This window comes from Apteryx mantelli, chromosome 1, assembly GCF_036417845.1.
Source record: "Apteryx mantelli isolate bAptMan1 chromosome 1, bAptMan1.hap1, whole genome shotgun sequence".
Classification (NCBI taxonomy): domain Eukaryota; kingdom Metazoa; phylum Chordata; class Aves; order Apterygiformes; family Apterygidae; genus Apteryx; species Apteryx mantelli.
Window position 1 is genome coordinate 92,727,081 of NC_089978.1, and position 18,192 is coordinate 92,745,272.

The 18,192-nt window shown below is 40.1% G+C and overlaps 1 protein-coding gene across 1 annotated transcript; it reads right to left on the minus strand.

Annotated features, from left to right (window-relative positions):
- Window positions 1-10,286: 10,286 nt before the first annotated feature.
- On the minus strand, window positions 10,287-17,438 carry TASL (TLR adaptor interacting with endolysosomal SLC15A4). The gene is made up of 2 exons (XM_013961859.2): window positions 17,378-17,438; window positions 10,287-11,194 (listed from the first exon to the last, which is right to left on the minus strand). Exons 1-2 carry the CDS (start codon window positions 17,400-17,402, stop codon window positions 10,287-10,289), a joined length of 933 nt encoding a protein of 310 aa, XP_013817313.2. The 5' UTR covers window positions 17,403-17,438.
- Window positions 17,439-18,192: the final 754 nt, after the last annotated feature.

Genomic DNA, 18,192 nt, shown 5'->3' on the forward strand with positions numbered 1-18,192 from the left:
CAGACACTTTTCTATATCTTAAACTTGCTGTCACACTTTTTCCTATTATGCCTTCATTTTTTTTCTCCCCAGAAGAACTGTTGAGCACCCCCAAATTAAAATTACTTTTCAACTTTTCAGTTTCAGGACACTTTACCTTTTCTTGCTCTCATCATTCTCCTACAATTTCTCCTCCTTTTTTTAATTTGATATCTTCTACTTGTCTCCATGTCTTCATGTCCCCAGTATCGTTTCCTTTACATTTCTTCTTAATGCCTCTGAGTCTTTACCTTCAAAATACAAAAATGTCTTATTCTCTTCCATCTTAAAAAAAAGCTCTTGGTTCCACCCATTCCACTCACAGCATTTTCAATTGCTGTCCATCAGCAGATACAGATGGCTCTTATCCAAGCTCTCAGCTTCTGCATTCTAAAGCACTACAACTTCCTCAACAAATTCAGTCCTACCTTCCTCATCCTTCTACAAAGATTCTTTTACTAATTCATTGTTTTGACCACATCATTCTTCTGTCTTCATTCCTCCATTGCTATCCAGTCTCTGTCTCATCAAATGTGAATAAAAATAAATAGGGTGCATCTCCTTGCAGCCTATCCCTATCCCATGTGTCATTAGCAAATTAAAAAATGGATACATAGAAATAGGCTACCTCCAAAATTGTCAGACCTGGATGTCTCTTGTTGGGAACTTTAATCTAAACAGGAGATCCAGAGCACATAGCTTCTTTCCAAGTTACAAGCATGTCACTGAAGTTAGTGTTCATACATTTTGGGCAAATTTGCTTTCTTTGCTTTCTTAAGGCCTGCAAGGGCTTGCAGTTTAAGTAAGAGCTTGCTGATGCCCTTACTTAAACTGAATAATACTTCATTTCATGACTCAGTCTATTGGGTTAATGATCTGAAAAGAAAAATGTCATTTAATTGGAGTAGAGATGGTATAACTTCCTATGACAAAACTTGTCTTTTAAGTATTTTTTAATTTATATTTGATAGATCACTCATTCTTCTTCCTCTTCTCTTGCTCTACTTCAGTTTAAAATATGCCAGTCACAACTAATAGACAAGGATCAGAGGCTGCATGACTTCATTAGATAAAAGAATATGTATTGTAGACTTTTCCAGTATGCTGCTAATCAGTTTGTGAGCAGAATAAAGAAACAGGCCACTAATGAACTTCATTTCACAGCACATGATAATTGGGATGCAAATAATGTCATCTAAAACTGTTTTATTTTCTTGCAGCTGCCTTTGATCTTTTAACACAATAGATTGAACACATAAGTGGCTCAATAAGCCTTTTAGTGTGTGTATAAAATGACAGCTGACATCAAATTAATTGACTTATACACAAATACCTTAGAAATATGATGAAATCATTAGGAAATAATGATGTTCCTTCCTAAAAGGTAATATGTTGTTTTACAGAAGGATGAAGGTATTATTTTAATATTTTCAAGTTGATTTAATGAATATGATTCCAGCAGCTACCATTCTCTTTTGCTCCAGTCTTCAGAAATACATTTATAACTAAATCTTCTGTACAACTCTATAAGGAATCTGTGTGTTTCCCCTCTGGAAATTTCTTGGCCACAGACCACAGGCTGATAGAAATAAAGAGACTTTAATTTACCAGGTGCATTCTAAGAAGTGCGTGTTGTTTTAATTGATTCCTTTAAATTGGTATTCCAATGACTAAATTTGTACCTTCTTTTCCAAGTTCAGCTCGCCAAGTCCTGAATTAAAAACAGGAAAAAAAAAAAAAAGACAAATAGGAGATGCTCAGTGTATCATCATTGATTCAGGTGTCTAATGTGCTTATGACATTCTTAGTTCAAAGAAGAGCACGCTACAAGTTGCGAAGGTTGAAGGGAAATATCCAAAGGGCAAAGTAAAAGAAGAAGAAAAAGGGAAGACCAGAGGAAATAAAATAAAATAAAATAAAGTAAAATAAAATAAAAATAAAAGTAAAGTAAAATAAAGTAAATAAGTCCTGGCAGATGAAGGCTGCTAGGAGAAGTTGATAAAGCAAATGTCTGCTCAGAGCTGATAGCTTCATTGGACTTAAAACTACACATCTGTCATTATGGGTTTTACAACACAGTCTGAAGCAAACCAAAAATAGTTGTGTGAATTTAAAACAACCTCCCCTATTTTGTTTTCTATTAATAAATACCTTTCTACCATTCTACCCACCTCAGTTACATAGCTATCTGCTATGAGCTGTGTGGTTTCATAGGAAATTGAATGTTATTATAATGTTTTGATTTGCATATTTCCAAATAATTTGCATATGGCCTTGAGTGTACAGTTACTGTGACCAGTCCTGTGTAGTGGCACAGGCTGAATAGATCTGCATAATACCTGGCTGCTCTGAGACTGAGGCTGGGGAGGTCCAAATTCCCTGCAGAAGGAAGGTGAGACATGTCTGATACGTGCATGATGTAACAAGGATAAGGGGATGCAGTATTAGTATAGGTGGTGTCTGACAGTTGTCCTGAGCTATGGTAGTATTTCAGCTTTCAAGTATGAAAGTCTCTTCTTGAGTTGGGAGAATGTTGAGATGTCTAAAAGATAGGTAAGTGCTATCTGGGAAGAGATGAGGGAATCAGGAAGCTGGAACTTCCCTAGGATCACATATCTAGTTATAAAGAAGAGTATTTGGGAAAACTGGATATCTATCTGAAAAACAGTCAGGATAAGTCAGGATAAGAGAGTCAGGATATGTTTGAGAGAACATAAAAGTAATGTTGATTAAGTCCGTGTGACTTTTTGTCTCACCAGCTGCTTACATCTGCCAATGCATCCTGTCCCTCGACTGCTGCCTGTTCCTTCCCTTTTTATCATTAAAACCCATCTCTTATTCTAGGACCAATAGACAGCACAAGAGTGGTGCCAGTTCTTAGGAATATATCATATATCTTGCAGTAATTTCCAGGCTTTTTTTAAAAGAGCTCTGGATAGCCAGGCCTAAGAACCGCAGCTATCAGTATTTTGCAATGCCTAAGACTGCCAATGTTGCATTTGGAGGGAGGGGGCTCTGAGCTATGGCAAGGGTAGTTGGGACGAAGGACAGCGGTATGAGAGGAGCTGCACAGAGCCCATGAGGGGCGTTGGTGAGGACTTCCAGCGACACACACAGACAAGGGATGACACAAGACCTCAGGAGGTCTCTTTGCTATATGCACTTGGGTGAGTCAGTAGCACAGTACCAAAAACTGGTGGTGACCTGTGAACACCAAGGGGATGTTAGCTGCTACACACTGTCTGAATAAGGAACCTTTGGTTAATTTTTTAAAGTAGTTAGATGTTAGGAATGCATGTTTCTAGATGCATAGTTTATATGTTTCTTGGCCGTGAATCAGCAAAAATCTATCTTCCTGAGGCAAAGTGAGACCTAACATGCCCTCCACAAGCTCCTGATTCACTTTTCTCTCCCAAAGATGGATGCGAAAGCGGGGGCCACTTTAGAAGCTATGCAACATAACAGTCTGATGGTAAACACTTAACTCTGATTTGTGATTGCCTAGTTCCTCTCAGGGTCAGTCATCAGCCTTTTTCAAGCGGATTTTTGGTAAATGTTTTTTGATAGACTATCCTCTTCCTACTTGCTAGCTTCTGCTTTTTTTTTTTTTTAATAGATGCTGGCCACATATAATCAAATAATAAAATTTCTGCTTGAATTATCTAGACTTTGAGGAGCAAAGCTGTGCATTTTTAATGTGACCTTATTAATGGAAAAAATGCCTGTTCAGCAATTGTACCTCTTTAGTCAAGCATTATACTTGTGAAGTGTCACTTCAGCTAGCTTTTGCTAAATAGGTCAACAACACCTTAAGATCAATTGGTTTAAAGTGCTGGAACTGACAACATACAGCCTCTGTTTCTTAAAACTTGTGATCCAACTGCTTCTCTCCGACATGTTTAACATGTTTCTTTCCTTTGATAAATAGCATTCATGTAGAAATGCATTGGAATTTGCCACCTCTGTTAGAATGACTGCAGGTATTGTTCGAATGATTACTGTTTTTTACTGTTATACTCCTATCCTATACTCCTAACAGGATCCACTTTTAGGCAAGGGAGATTTCATGTAAAGATGAAAACTGGATATTTGCATCAATGAAAGCACCTAAGTCAGCTCTTCTTTGTCTAGTTTTACTCTCAGCCATAGTTCTAGCTCCTGACTGTCATACAAAAATGGTTCAGAGAAAGCTGCTGCCCAGCCACGCTATGTGACTAATGCCTTCTCTGTTCCCGTTCTTCGTTTTCTAAGAAATCTCTCCTGTTTCACTTCATGTTCAGGGAGGCAGTTTCAGCAAAGGGCCAGATTGCTTGGTGGCTGCTTCTGAGCCAGGCTGTCCCCAGAGGGTGACACGGTGACACGGGGGCTCCCGCCACTCCCACAGCCCCTCCAGAGCCCAAGGTCTGTGCTGTCACCGCTAGAGAGCACGAGCCCGCTCTGCTACACAGCTTTTGAGCTCAGTCGGTAGCACACAGCTTTGGCTGCAGGTCCCTGAGCTCTCCCGTTCGGCTGTGGCTGCAGAGGGAGTGAAGGAAAAGTTGCGCTGAACATTAAAAACTCTTTAAACTTTACAAACGTTTTTGGGGGAGCTAGCGAAATTGTGTTGTCTGTTAACCACTGACCATGCCGCCTTCAGCAGGGAGTGGCTGGAAACATCTGTCTCCCCTGAGCATTTTCTTCACCAGAAAATTGTGAAACCTATTTCCTCAGCTGCCCACGGGATCTGGGGACGTTTCACAAACCCAATTCTGCAAGGCTCCCCTCCGCCTCTGCGGAGATGTCTCCCCAGCGCTGACGGGGACGTGGCCACAGCACTGCAGTCACCCATTAATCACCAAGGGATCCCCTGGATGCTTAGTGTTCTCCTGCCCTGTCTTGTCCACCCTCCTCCCGGCTTTCAGTGGCGCTAAGGTCTGGCTCTGTGGGTGGGATTAAGTGGAAGCAGAGAGGTAGGGAGAGATCATGCAGGTAGGCCAAGTGCGACGTGTGAAGCCCCCAAACATGAGGCGAGAGGAGAGCAGGAAACCTCGAGGGACGCTGGGGAGCTTTGACATGGCAAAAAGGCAAGAGCACAAAACGACAAGCCTTTTGGAAAGATAAAAAGTAATGTTGGGGGAAAGAGAGCCTACAGTTCAGTAATAATCAGGCATTAATTCAAAATAGGGCACTGCTATTTTCCTTGGGGGATTTCCATTTTGGACAAGGTAGTTCATCCAATGCTGAGCTTGACAGAGAGCTCCTGAAGGGTGAGAGCAGCCCTGAGGCTGAGCCTCACGAACATTGTCCCCTTCGGCCCTTAGAAAGCTGCTTAATATTCTGAGAAGTCACCCTAAACTCGTTGGTGTTAATGCCACGGAGATGGCAAGCAGCTCTTGCTGATACAGCAGCACGAAAACAGAAGTAGCGTTACCATGTGCAGAGTAAGTCTGCTTTGACTCGAAATTCTCTTTCTTTACATGTCATTTGTTTTTAGGTATCCATTCTAAGCCGTAAATGGTCTTGGCAGACAGTGTTTTTATCCAGCATAACACAGCCCCGGGGCCAGGTCCCGGCTAGCCATAGTTGCCATGGCTCCGCTGACCAGAGGCCAACCATAGCAATTTACATTAGCTGAGGAGCTGCCTACTCCCTTGTGCCAGCTCTGCGTGCAATTAATGCAGCTGAAGAAACTCCTGCTGCTTCTGAACGCTGTCCATAGCTGTTATAGCAGTCTGTCAGAGACGGTTTACTTCTGTGATTATAGGGATGCCAAGTGGGTACGTACCGGCTGTCACAGGTACACAGTTTCCTTTCCAAATATAATAGGCTGCATTTAATTAGGTTTGTGGCAAGTTACTAACTTAATCAATCAGCAAAAGTGCAACAGGCCTTTCATATCTAGACACCGGATGAAAATCTTTAATCAGTTCATAACTAGAATTGAGCGGCCTCCCTGAATCAGTAATCAGCCCTCCCGAATCTGTAAGAGCAATGCACACATCACCTGTCCACACTAGTAATGGAGCCATTTTATACAATTGCAAGAAACATGGTAAAAAACATGTAGTCTCTTCACCCCCCTTCTCCCCAAGCCATTTATACTAGCAGCAGGTTACATCCTCTGAAGGTCCTGAGAGAAAGCTGGAGGAGGAGGAGGAGGCTCAGAGAAGGGACAGTCCTCAGTAATTCTCCATTGCTTCAACCCTTTAAAGGACCGTGGCCTCAAGACCGAGCTAAATCTCTCTGTGCTCCCACCCAACCACCTGCACAGGGAGGTTCCAGCCTGCTCCAGCCCTGCAGCAGGTCCCTCAGGGTGAAACCCCAGCAGTGCCCCTGGCTCTAGTCAGTGCTGCATACACTCTTTCATTTCACCCTTAGGTGCTTAGCTTTTTATGTTCATCTGAACACGGCAATCAAAGCACAAAACAGACGCTTTCACATTCAGCATGTAACTCAGCATGTACTTTATATCCCTTCTCCTTCCCCTCTCACCAGTTCTTGGTAAGGACAAGAAATCAGAGCCAGCAAAGACATTAAACCCAATTGCAGGAGCTATAGGTTGCTCTAGTTGCAACAAATCTGTGACAAACCCCTTTTCCCTCGCTTTTCTGCTCCCCAAGGATTATGCTCTTCACACTACCCACCCTCCATTTCTGGAAGTTCACAGTTTCACTGCCATGCTCATGTCCTTGGACCCTTAAGAGCATAAATACACTGTATAGAAATAATAAAACTCCTAGATGCTATAATCATGTTACTAGCAATGAATAATAAGTTCCATAAAAAATGTCTAAGGAAGTTAGTAGAATGTGCTGAAGGTGGTTATAAACTGTACTTCTGAATTTCTTGACAGCTGGCCAAAATACCAACTGAACAACCAGGTATTGCTATCTCTTGATTGATTGATTACGACTTTATTTGCCTTCATAAATTACCTTAGTCGTATTAAAATAGTCTTATTATTAGGAAGTATTGTGAGACTAGAATTCAGACTCTTCTTTTTAAAAAACACTACCCCAGCCCCTGGGGCTCCATTAGCATTTTGATAAGTTTGTGTCAAAAAATTATATGGCCTAGGCAACAAATTGATTATTAAATGGAGCTACTAAAATTGGGAGGTCTCTCTCTTTAAATGCTTGACCCTGAGGCAGAAGAGGAGGAGAGGGTGGGAGAGAGGAGATGGTAATCGCTTTAGATAACAGCCTGACTCAAGTTAATAGCAGCCTAATTGCCATCCAAGTGCTCCTAGCCAGGAAGCAGCCACACCTGGAGAGGCACCTGAGCAGAGGAAGATTAGCTTTAAACGGCAGAAGGACAAAAATATAAATGAGTTTTCAACTGAGCAAGGTAGAAAGTAAGAAATGTTTGCCTACTTATGTAGAAACCTCCTTAAAGCTGAAAATTAGCTGGCGCTGCTTTGGGGGTGGTATGTTATTTAGTGTAGGGCTCAAAATGAAATGGGGGTTTATATTCAGGCAGGGGAAAGAAACCAGCCATGTTTAGGTTGAAGGGGTTGGATACTCTCCCTCCAGGATAAACCAGCTTCTGCAGTGATTATGGCCCTTCCATGAATCAGATTCATAAATGTTAGTCTGGCAATATAAAATAAGACATTCACTTGAAAGTATGTATGTTTATGTTAGATGATTTGCTTGAGAGAAAGTGGTATAAAAAGGGAATGATTTGTAGTTGATTGATTAAGCTACTGTAAGTATCAAACATACCCCCTGGAGGCGCTAGCTGTTCTTTCTTAAATTTAAGATCTGCCTTTCCTCTCTACTGTTCTGTACTGCACTATTATAATAGCACTTTCCTCTGAATGCCAAGCCCCAAGTTCTTGACGCAGCACTCCAACATCTCAACTATGGGTGAGCTCAGTAGACGAGACAGTATTTTCACGTTAGTCTGGGTAAACCTCTTAATCCTTATTCTTTGGGTGCCATTGCTACTTCCTAAAACTGTTCTCAAAATTAAGGCCATGGCAAACTGATGTGTTTCCTGTAATTATTAACTGCAGTCCTGCTAGCTAAGAGGAAAATCGAGATCTGAATTTCTGAGCATCAGATGATAAAACCACTGTTTTTTTCACAAGGTACCTGGTGCAATGGGTAGAGCTGAGTTTTTTGCAGGAAACAATCACATTATCTGATAAAGATGCAAGGTCTTTCAGCGAGGGTATTTATTTTTGGAAATCACTTTCTTCTAACTTTGCGTTACTTAAAAGTTAGTCATATGAGTGTCAGCAGGGAATGAACAAAAAAAATCCCTTTTTAAAACTGAACATGCACTTGTAGGAGGAAAAAAATACAATGTCTACTTCTGCTTTGCAAGCCACTTCTAAAGATTCTAGTGTATCCTTTTCTTCTGGGATAATTTCAAAAGATTATAAAAGACTTTTAGTGATATCTATTGGAAAGGGAAGTGGTTTGCCTAACTGTCTCTACATTACCATTAACACTTGTTTCTCTTAAATAGCCATTTTTTATTTGTAAATTGCATTTCATCAAAGTCTAGAAATGTTAGAAGACAGAAATTCTTTCCTGAAATGTTGAATAATAGTATTAGAGTAGGTTGCTGTGGCAACAGATGTACAGTGTCTGGATTCACACATCAAGGTTTTTTTGTGTTAACTATTGGATACCTTTTCATTACACAAGCAGAAAATTATACTGAGCTACTTCTTTAATTTCTGGAAAGAGAGCAGCAATAAAATGAACTCACATGTTTACTATATTATTACACTTGGGGATTTTTTTGTTTGTTTTTTTTTAATATATAATATGCCTTATATATACATTTAAAAAAAAAGAAAAAAAAAAGTATAAAGACCACAAAGGCCAAAATAACTCTGAATCACCAAAGTGAAAACATCTGGTAAGTATTTATTTTAAATTACTACTTGCATTATACTGATACTTAGAAACTCAACTGATATTGGATTAGCATTGACAGCACATTGTTATATTTTGTACAGATTCAAAGTAGGTGGTCATCCTTGATCACAAGGCAGGGGTTTTTTTTGTTGTTTGGTTCATTGGGTTTTTTTTAGATTTAGCAAAATTTTACAAGAAAAGGACCTTATTACTAAAATACATCAGATTTAAATGATTTTGATCTGTGATATGCCAGTGCTCATAACAAGAGAAGGTGTTAGCTATGGACAGTAAAATTAGAAAGCGATAACAGGCTCAAACAGGAGTGCATTGCTAATCATGAGCACGTACCTCTGCAGACCACTCCTGGGTGGTCCATTTCAGCTTTCCCTCAGCGTTCAGAGGAGTGGTTCACATTAAGAGGTTAAGAGGGCTTTGGGTTTTCAATTTGGAATTCTCTTAACAAAAGTGAATTCTTTTTCTTCCCCCTTTATTATCACTTTCCCTACATGACTATATCTATTAGAAGCCTTAAAAAAGGCTATTGTATTTGTCAGTTATTGAATATTCCCTTTTTAACCCAAAGATTAGGATCCTGCATTCTTCTTTAAGTTTGGCTTGCTTTTGACTTGTGTTCCAAAGCTGCAGGTCTGTAAATAGATGACAAATGTGGTGCCTATATGCGATTACAGGCCACCAGCATCCTGGGTTAAAGTTTTGCTCAGTGCAAAATGCGCAGATGCACATGCACACGGCTACTGATGGACTCTATTGGGAAAGAAAGAAATTTTGCTTGGATCACAAAAAGAGATAGTAGTTTTTGAATAGGAAGACACCAGTGGAATAACTAGTTACTACAGAATAAGCTGTAAAGTGTTTTTCAGCTGTTGTCTTCAAGAACAGATTATAAAAACATCTGTCAGGGATGTCATAAGTAGAGCTGGCTTTGGGGGCAGGAAAATGGACTTTTTCCATTTCTGTGGCTCTGTATTCACTGTGACTGTGTTGCATAGGCATAAGTCTTTGGTTCACACTGACCCATGGGTAGCATGGCAGATGCCAAAGAGAGGAGGAAAGTTAAAATGAGATGTCTAGCACTTGGGAAGAAAGAGAATACCTGAACACCTAAAAGAGTATCATATCCTTTCAGTCTTTTTTTCTACCAAAACTTTTTAATATTTGAGGTTCACTGAAAAAGCATTTGGGAAAGACTTTTTTTTAACTGTAAATCATCTGGTCCATGGTGTATGGGCTGCACAGTACAGATATTTAATAAGTGATGATATTTACTGGAAGGCTTAATTTAAGTGGTAGCCTGAAAACACGTTTTTACAAAGCAGCAAGATGTCTTAAGAAAAAAATCTAAAAACTGACTTTGCAGAACATAAAAGCTTTCTGTCTGCAGACATGCTAATACTATGTGTTAGTGTTGCTATATTGGGAAATATGCAGACTAGGTGTGCTAATTTCTGAGGATATCTTTTCACTGGCTATTTGTAAGAAGCGGCTAATGACAATGTCTTTGGCCTTGGTGGTCTCCATATTCCTCTCTCGTGATATCTGCATGCTGATTTGATCTACATTAGTCATGATAAGCTCAGAGGCCAGGATCTGAGTAGGGGACGCCCTGTTTACTGTGCTGTCCATGATGTACTGCTTATACAGTTCCACCAGCTTTTGTTCCAGGTAGTCATTCAGGGCCGAGTCAGAGAGGGGCTGGTGGTACGGCACTAAACTTGCCACTCGCCAGCATGATGAGTAGCCTTGGGCTGGTTTGCGTCTGGTGTCGCTGGAAGGAACCCTCACTGACTCCATGGGCGGCGGGATCTCTGAGGACTCCAAGAAGGGACCTATCCCACTGTCACAGGTGAAATCTGTTGCTACTGAGCTGATGGGCATCACGTAGTCCCCAGCTATGTGCAAATCATTGTAGTTCTTGCAAATGCTTTTACAGGAAGATGGAACCAGGTAGGCATCTTTTCTTGTCAGGCCTTCACAGATGTCCACAGCTGGAGGGGTCTGCCCCTCAGATGCTGGGTGCTGGGTAGGCTGTGGGAGATTATCTTTCTGCTTACCGATGTGTTTGCTGTCTTTAGAATGGACTGAGGAAATATATTTGCCAGCAGATCTGCATCTCTGAAAGAGACTTTTTCCTTGTGCTTCGTCCATGGAAGAATACTTGAAGCCACGCATGGACCTCATTTCGCATGCTGCTTCCTCTGCTGCTCTCTCTCTGTAGAGCTCAGAGTTGAAGTGATCTTCGCAAAGGTAAGCGATCCCATAAAGGTAACCTTCCGACAACATCCTTGAAAAGAGGAAAGGAACTGTAAAGAACCAAATCAGGTTGTTACTGTTGGGAATCAATCAACAGACAGAAAAATTATAAGAAACCATTAGTTCATTTCAAAATCACTGAGTAGTGATTATACTTGCAAATTCATTACTGGCTGCAGAGAGTTGTTTCTGATTCAGACATTAACATGAGTGTCTCTGTCCTAGATGACTCGAGTGAATGAGCGAAGTGATCAGCTAGTCTCCTTGTGCTGTTAATCACATCAAAGTATTTTAAACATTGCATATTTATGCTAGGTACAACACAGCCAATGGCTAGTGAGTTGGGATGAAAGAAACAAGAAGTGGTTTGTTGTAGTAATGCTTGTCATAATGGCTTACATTTAAATACTTGTGGCTTTTCCCTTAGCTTTCTTGAGAAGCCAAGTATGTTTTTTCCTCTTTTTCCCATATGCTTTGAAGCAACTTTCACTGTGTGTGGATTGTCACCTGCCTCTGAACTATGTTGATCTGAAACACACATTAAGAGTATAACCCCTTCTTTTCCAGCCTAATCAGTGATTGCAGCTGTGGATCCTTTTTTCAATTAAAAGTCTCAGATCATTAAATTATTACACATTTCTACATGCGAAGCAGGATGAAATTGTCTCTAACTTTGAAACATAATGAATGTAGATGTCCACATTTAAGGTTATTGCCTTATCTCCCCTTAAAGCCCAAAGGAAGGCATTTTAGAGGCATGATTTACCTGGCCTGTTTTAGACATCTTTATCAGAATGAAATGAATTGTGCCCTAGATATGCTTATCTCTCTCCAATTACTATAAGGAGATCTTAAACTGACTACCCCAGATATAGAAATCTGCAGTGTACTTCTGATGAGGCACGTTCCAGTGCAATGAGTTCCCATAGAAAAACAAGTGCACTTAAGAAGTACTCCAGCTCTGTAACTCTTGGTTTAGTCATGAGTACCACCAGCTCTGAAATCGGTTTCCATTGCAATCCTACAAAGGCACAATCAGGCTCCAGCAGTCACTAACTCTCTCCAGTCTCTGAGCAAGCAGCTCAGTGTCAAAAGCTGTTCAGACATGTTAGCACTGAAAGACAGGACTTAAAAGCCAGGACACGCATGCATCTACATATTAGCAAATGTTCTACCCAGGCTCTAGGAGTTCCACTGCTGTATAATTGTTCTTAACTCCACCTGGGTTCTTGGGTGTGTTTTTTTTTTTTTTTTTTTTTTTTTTAACAAATGGCAAGGAGACAATCCCTGGGAAAGATGTCATAAGGAAATTTTGTGTGGTCCAACAAAGAGAAAGTACATCTTAAAAATGACTTGAACTTTTCTTTCTGTAATACAAAATATTTTGTGATAGATGAGGAAATAGTCTTTGTTTTAATTGTAATCTTCTTCATTTACCTGTTAATCTAATTATATACTCTTAATCCTTATGGATACTGTCTGTGCAGATACGAACATGCCCCAGTTATTTGTCAGTTTGCTTGACTATTTCAAAACACCAGCTGCAAAGGAGCACCGGAACTAGAACATATTTGCACAAGCTGTGAGAGGGGGTGGCATCTCTGGCACATGCCATACCACCCATGCTACTTTTTTGCTCTTTTACAAGAGCAAAAAGACTTTCAGTTCTCTGTAAGGCATTTCATGTGTTATGGTTACTAGTGCAAAATACCGCACTAATAATAAATGTTGACTAAATCCTGTCTTACTATGCATATAGACTTTATTTGGAAGTTGGGAACAAGAAGAGAGAAGACTTTCCTCAGGTGAAAAATCTCTTCTAAACTATGAAGGAGGAGACATGAGAAAATCAACTTCAGAAGGAAGCATTCATGAAAATTAAATGTGTCCAAACACTTGCTTTGGAGAACCTGGTTCCTCTCTGCTGTTGCAAGTAGTGTGGGATCCCCATGGACTGCAATAACCCTGGTAAAAGGATATGGGGAGAGGGATGGACTGAAACCCATGGAGGTAGAAAAGAGTAGAAATTGGCTTTCCATGAGGTGAAAAATAGTAATGTATAATCTACTTATATGAGAGGCAAAAAAAAAAAAAAAATCTGGGGCTTGGCATTCCTTGAAGTATGTTGCTTTTGTCTTGTTTTAGGTTTTAGCCGTGATTAAGGTACAATCACAGAAATCTTGCTCTGATTAGAAACTAATCTCCTCTCTTTTCTCCTCCCTTTTCCTCCTCTTGCAGTGCAAAAGACTGTTCCCCTCCCATCTCCATCCGTAGCCCAGATGGCTTTATTGTGACGTTATCACTAACTTACACAAGCATGAATCTGGAATAGTTGTACACTTATTCCTATGCTTATTTTTAATGTTGATTCTGAGAAATGAGTGAAAACATAACATATTGTCTGTTCGCTTTTTAACCAACATTACATAAAGACATTGGTGTTCAGGTAGCATGTGACATTTTTGTCTTTTCTGCTACCCAGATGTATCTTGTTTCTGTCATAAGGTGATACCTTAGGGAAATGAAACTGTTGGTTTCATTTCTTTGCACTGCATTCTGCAGTACTTATTTTCAGAGTTTTAGAGCATGCAGTCCGAGGCGGGAGTGGAAACAAAAGAACTGGGAAATTCAAAAAGTTCAGGCTCACATCATGCTCAAAAATGATCTCTTTGGCTAAATAAGTTACCAGCTGGGAAAGGACTTTTGCTCTAATCTGACAATATTCCCAGCTCTGCAAGGAAATATAATTGGAGTTCTGATAGGCACTGTTGAGAGCCTGAATGCAGAAGTGAAGTGCATACGTATTTCTTCTCTGGTCCTCATACTTATTATAATATATATCCATATAGAGTGAAGTTGTTATTGCCTCAGTACCAAGGGCTGATCACACAGTTGGGTCAGCCTTAATTCTTGCATTTTACATGTGATAAGGGTGACTGTTTTCCTTAATTCTACTTTCTGATGCCCCATCTCTTCTTAATCCTCTTCCATGCTGTGTGTGTATGTACATATATGTATATATCCACAAGATTCCAAGTGCACATAGATTATGTATAATGCCTTTCAATATTTTGGGTCTCATACTCCTTAAATTCAACTATATTCACTTCCCTTTTCCTGAAAAAAAATTGCATGACTCCATTGCACAGGGACAGTCTGATTTACAATTTTCATGTGATACTTTTTGCATGTGAAGTGAAAAAGGGGATTCTTCTTTAGATGGCTACTGCCTTGGTAATGGAAATGGACTACATCCTGTATGAATATAGTGAAGGGAGAAGATGGTTTTTGTTACAGTCTTCACCATCTTACAGTCTTTAGCACTTTGTGACCTTAAAAATGACCTTCACTTTTCTGGGGTATTTGAGTTCTTCAGCGGAAGGAAATCTCCAAGGCAGAATGAATGTATAAAGCCAGCAATGTTGCCAAGTATTTGCCAAGTGGTAGCAAATTTGCTGGGATATAAGGCTTGGAGATGGTGCAAATCTCTGCATGAAGACCTAAGATCAGAGTATGGGAGCAAGCAAATAGAATGAAAGTACTTGGGTCAGGATAAGCAAAAAGCTTAAGGAAAGCCTGAGAAATGTACACAGAGACATGATAAGTGTGTGTCTTGCACAAAAACCTGAACAAGATGAAAAGCTGCTGGGGAGAATGAAAAGAACGTGGTGCTATCAGGGATCACAGTTTGGGAAAAGGGACCTTCTTTTGCATTGTGAAAGGAGGGGATGAACAGCTCACGAAAGAGGTCCCTTTGGACAGAGTATCTATGGCTTTCAGCTTCCTGAATAAGACTCTCAATGGCAGTAAAATTGTGCTGTTGATAGAGTTCAAGTGATAGTACAGGTTATAGCTGAAGTAAGTCTAACTGACTTACTAGATGGGCCTCAGATGGTAAGGTCTCCCTGTCTTGAGGATGGATACATCTCTGGTATTTTCTTCCCACTTTTACACACAAAGTCCTTCAGTTAGTTTGGGGATCCATTTCAGGGTTCAGGTCATGGGTACAAGAGTTTCCCTGGCAAGCAGAGAAGCTGGAGCATTGAGCCCACTCACACTGCAGAACTGTTACTCCACTTTCCACCAGGGCTGGAGCAAAACAGCTGCCAGGCAGCCCCTGTACAGGGAAATCAGGAGAGTAAAGAAGAGAGTATAATGATATATGCAAAAGGATGAGTCTAGTTTTTCCTTAATGCCCGAAATCTACTCATTTTGGAGTCTGAATCCCATTAGACAAGGAGCAAGTGTAATATAGGTTGCTCTTTAAGGCAGGAGTTAGCCCACTTCTGCCCATGGCAGAAGACAAGGGGACTAGTTAAGCAGGGCTTCTGCACAAGCATCGCAGCTCTACCCGCTGCATGTTTAACTCGCTCCCCTGCTGCCACTCTGGAAAATCTGGCATCTGTGGGATGTGTTGTGGTCTCTTACAGCAGCAGCAGTCGTGAGCTTTACCCACCTGCTCCACTGCTCGTCTTTAACTTGGGCCCTGCTGTCTTCCCACAGAAGAAAACGTGAGCCCTGCTCCTCCTCTTGGTTCACGTGTCAACAGCTCAAGAGATGCAGGGTAGTTCGGAGTGGCTTTACTACAAAGGAAGTTGGGGTTGTTTTGGGGGGAAACAAATAGAAAAGGTTTGGGAGTATGATAATCCTGTACTTCCAGAGAAGGGAAGAATCACCTTGAAAGGTAGGCTGAAGGAAGCGAGAAAGGGGAGAGATCTCCTTCCCCACCAACATCACAATACAGTTTATCTGTGTATTGTAATATTGAATGCTCTTGTTAGACAAGTGTCTATCCATTTTTAATCATGCTAAACTGATAGCAGTGATCTCTGAGAGCAGCTTATTATTTTCATTTAAAAAAAAATCCTAATATGTGTTTGAATGTGGCTGTATCTTTAAATAATTGCTTCCATAAAAATACAGTGAAAAGTGTATCTGTACAAATATAGCTCCCTAAACTCTTAAATCATTTCCCATCCTATTCTGTTTTATCAGTTTGAGTCCCTTGAAGATTTGTACAGAGTATCTGTGCAAATCAGATTTGTCATTTTCCACGCTTTACTTAATCATCTGTACCCATGCAAAGTTGTTTTAAGGCATCATCGTTCTGATATGATAGCATTTCACATCTAATATGCACAGTTGTAAGCAACAAAATGAAACATGAGGCAGAAAAGTATCGGGCCCCATGTTGGTAGGGATGACTTGACTACATGATACTTCTGCACTGAGCCTCTGTGTCTTTCTGGGGTAGGAATCATCTCGTGTTTCTGGATTTCTGTGTATATTTTGAGTTGTCAGTTGTTATGACTGAACTATTTGGATTGAAATATGTTGTATCTAAGCAGCTGAAGTAAAGGGGGGAAAAAATTCATGTGCACTGTTACAGTAGAGGGTACACTTTCTAGAAGTGAAAAGAATAAACAGTGAAGCAAGACAGACAGAAAGGCTGAAGGGGTTTCCCGGAAGGGGTGAGGGAAATGGTGCACTGACAAGCATTGAAATGTTGAAGTCACATCTGCTGTAGAGCTGAAAAGAAAAGGGAGGGGGAAGCTGGGGGGGGGGGGAGGGGGCTATTCATGGGTGTGTGTGTACACCAATAATTTGCTGTGAATCATGAAAACACAATGATAACATTTCTTTGTTTCTATTTCTTACCACCATCTTTATTCAGAAAAGTCTCAACTTTTTTTATGAACTGTTTTTTAATATATGATGCCTGCATTTCTATGTATGGTGCCTATTTTTGTTTTTAATCTACAAAGAGTATTCCACTTAAGATATGGTTTGGACAGTACACTAACGTGCACACAAGGTCAATAAAAATGCCATAGTCATGATAAAAGCAATACAACTGGTAAGACTCCCCTTAAAGTATTGCAAAATATATATTATTTGGCATAATTTTGTGACAGTGTTTAAAAGATCAGAGGAACAGTTAAACTTTTTTTTTTTTTTTTTGAGACCTATTACAGACCAAGCATAGCAAATCGTGGTTCTGAAGACAGTGCTTTTGTAATGTTTTTTTTCATTTCTTAAGGCAGTAGAAACTGCATGTGGACGGAGTCTGGATCTCTACAAACATACACTGCGTTCAAGATGGTCAGAAAAAAGTATATCTTCCTTTTACCAGCTACAGGCTGTGGTCCCACAGCAACAGACCAAGCCACACTGATAAGCAAGAGCAACATTTTCATACATTTATATAATACAAGGTATATTTAAGTTCTTACCTCCAAAGATACAGCAGCTGACCATGTACAGAAAGTCTCTCTTCCAACCAATTTAAAGCTTTCTGTAAGTCTGTCCCAAAATGCAATGTTCTGTTTTTATTGCTATTTTTATATATACTTCTAAGATATGTGCTTGATTTCTAATCCTCCTTAGTGTAGAAGTATAGAAAGAAAGTCTCTTAAGAGATGAGGGGTTTTATAACTGACTATACCACAACATGCTTGACTGACTTCCTCTTTTAGGTCTAAATGAAACTTCGTTGTGAAACTGTGTATTGTTAAAATAGCTGATTGCAACATATTCAGCCCATGCAGCCAGACTTCTCTTTATTAACTCTTATACAAGAAGAAAAGCCAGTGAATTAAACAACTAGAACACTCTTAGAGATTGCTAATAAATTGCTAATCTTTTAGCAACTTATAGTGTACCCCATTTCATCCATTTTCTATCATTTTCTTTTCAATTGAAACAGCAAGACATCTTTTAAATAGACATGTCAAGATTGTAATAGCAAATAGATATGAAGACTGATGTGCCAAAACAGAAATGCATTTCAAGACAGACAACAAAGTTGGTCTTCTATCTCCTAAGAGGCTGTGCTACACTCTCTTACATTTCAGTTTCCACAAAACATCACAACTCAGTTGGTTCATCTGATTTGGCTTTTGAGATATCTACAAAACCTTTAATAGGCATTCACAAGGAGAGTCAGGCTCGCTGTGCACTTGGTAACCTCACTGCCTGCTACATCCAGGAGGGCAGCTTGCCTTAGTATGGCAGTACGTTACAGTGGCTTAGACAACTGGGAGTTCAC